We start from the raw sequence: 1928 nt of genomic DNA, 5'->3' as shown, positions 1-1928 counted from the left end.
TTTATGATTTTAACAATATAGCAATATTTTTTAATAAAACTAATATTTTTAATTTTATCAAAAATTTAATTTATAATAATATATTCAATGGACGTAATCAAACATTTTTATTTAAAAATATTTTAAACGTTTTTTTCTTGAGTCTTTATCTAAGTCTAATATCTTGATTCTTGATACATAAGCTGAGCATTCATACTTCTTAAAAAGGTAAGCACCTTAGAATTTCAATTCCCAAAATAAAAAAGGTAATCTAGTTTCTTGCACCAGATGATGATGGCAGTGGCAAATGGTGCAACAGGCAGAAAAGTGAACGGCCTGTATGTGACGGTGGATGAATATTGATACAGCCATAAAAATTATACATGGTGATGGTAATGATAAAGAAGATATAATTAAGGAAAAAAATTGAAAAAATATTTGAGCAAAAGGTGATTATTAAAAAATTATAAATAGAGAGAAAGAATTAAAATTTAATTTAAATAATAAAAAATTGATTCAAACTAAATTTTTTAAATAATGTGAATTTTTTTACATATATTAAGGACAAAATGTATACATAATTTATTGAAAAAGTTTAGGCCAGGGCTACCAACTTTTGTGTTTTGTGGCCATCACTTAACCATCAAAAGAAAAGTGAGTGATCTCCCACCATTGAATGTAATCTCACACCATTAAAAAGACTATTGATGACCAATTAATGGTTATAAAACACAAAAGTTACTAGTCCCCTAGCACTCCTCTAATTTATTATTCATAGAGTGATACTTGAGATTGATACATGTTGTATAGTACTAAAGAGTCATCTGTTAGTTTTTCTTTTTCTTTTTATTTTAGAGTATTTTATTTTGTGAACATAGGATGAATTTTTCAACCGATGTAACAACTAATTAATAAGTCTCTTATTACCATTAAGTGTTGAAATATGAATCGATCAGTTATATTTAAAAAAAAAAAAAACAAAAAACAAAAGGACTCACCTGTATATTAAGTTGGTGATAGAACTAAAATACAACCTTCGGAATCGTGCCAATCGTGTAGATGAGTCTATAGTGCGATAACTAGTGGCGACATTGCCCAAAACCCTCATTTCTATAGCTGAAATGAATGGTGTCCCTGTGCCTTTGTTAACCAAGCAGATATGGATATAATCCAGCGATAGAGTGTGGATGATCTCATAGTTTATGCTGACTGAAGAATTTGTGAATTTTACCGTCTCCCAAAAATGAACTCCGAGATAAAGATCAAACTCTGGAAGCGTATTAAGACCATCATAGTTTCCATACAAAAAACTAGCTCTGATTAAATATGTAGTAACAATTGTTACATTTATTCTGTAACAATTTCTTATTCCATTAGGAAAACTCCGAAGGTAATTAAAATATTGTGGATGAGTAGTCTTATCTTGGGGTGACACAGTTTTACTCACACCAGAATCAATGAAATTAGCATCTGAAATGTAATTGATTCCTGTGTTCTTTTCAGTGTAATTGGAATTTTCAGATAGCCCACAATCTATGCTAATAAATCCTGATAATAGAAATTAATCATTAATCAAACTTTATATATATTAAATTAAAGAAATTGTGAAACTTAAAAGTGATGAAAATGACTTCTTCAAATTTTATTAAGTAACCGAACCTGATTGATCCTGGCCTTGGACCGTTGCTATGAAAGAAAGAGCTCCAAGCAATAGAAAAACAGAATTTGCGATCATCTTTGCCATTGCATGCATATCCTATTTTGTTTGGGGTGACAAATTGCGAGGGTTCAGTGCTTCTATTTAACTAAATAAAACTCGCGATTTTTAATATACAAATTATGTAATATTATAAAGTTGACCCGTAAGGAGAGGGACAATTAAAAAGTCCTCAGTCAGGTTTTATTATTAAGAAAATTTTACTTTCTTCTCTTAAAATAGATTAAAATCA

General features: G+C 29.2%; 1 protein-coding gene across 1 annotated transcript in view; it reads right to left on the bottom strand.

Annotated features, from left to right (window-relative positions):
• Positions 1 to 1763, bottom strand: part of LOC107616515 (probable LRR receptor-like protein kinase At1g51890) — a 2603-nt gene extending 840 nt beyond the window's left edge. Inside the window, exons 1-2 of the mRNA XM_016318463.2 lie at positions 1639 to 1763; positions 978 to 1527 (exon numbers count right to left, since the gene is read on the bottom strand). Of these exons, the coding sequence (XP_016173949.2) occupies positions 978 to 1527; positions 1639 to 1732 (644 nt within the window). The 5' untranslated portion in view covers positions 1733 to 1763. The remainder of the gene's footprint in view (positions 1 to 977; positions 1528 to 1638) is intronic.

The sequence above is a fragment of the Arachis ipaensis genome, chromosome B09 (assembly GCF_000816755.2).
Source record: "Arachis ipaensis cultivar K30076 chromosome B09, Araip1.1, whole genome shotgun sequence".
In the NCBI taxonomy this organism is placed as follows: Eukaryota; Viridiplantae; Streptophyta; class Magnoliopsida; order Fabales; family Fabaceae; genus Arachis; species Arachis ipaensis.
Note: the sequence above shows the minus strand (reverse complement) of the source record. Positions and strands in the feature narration are given on the sequence as shown.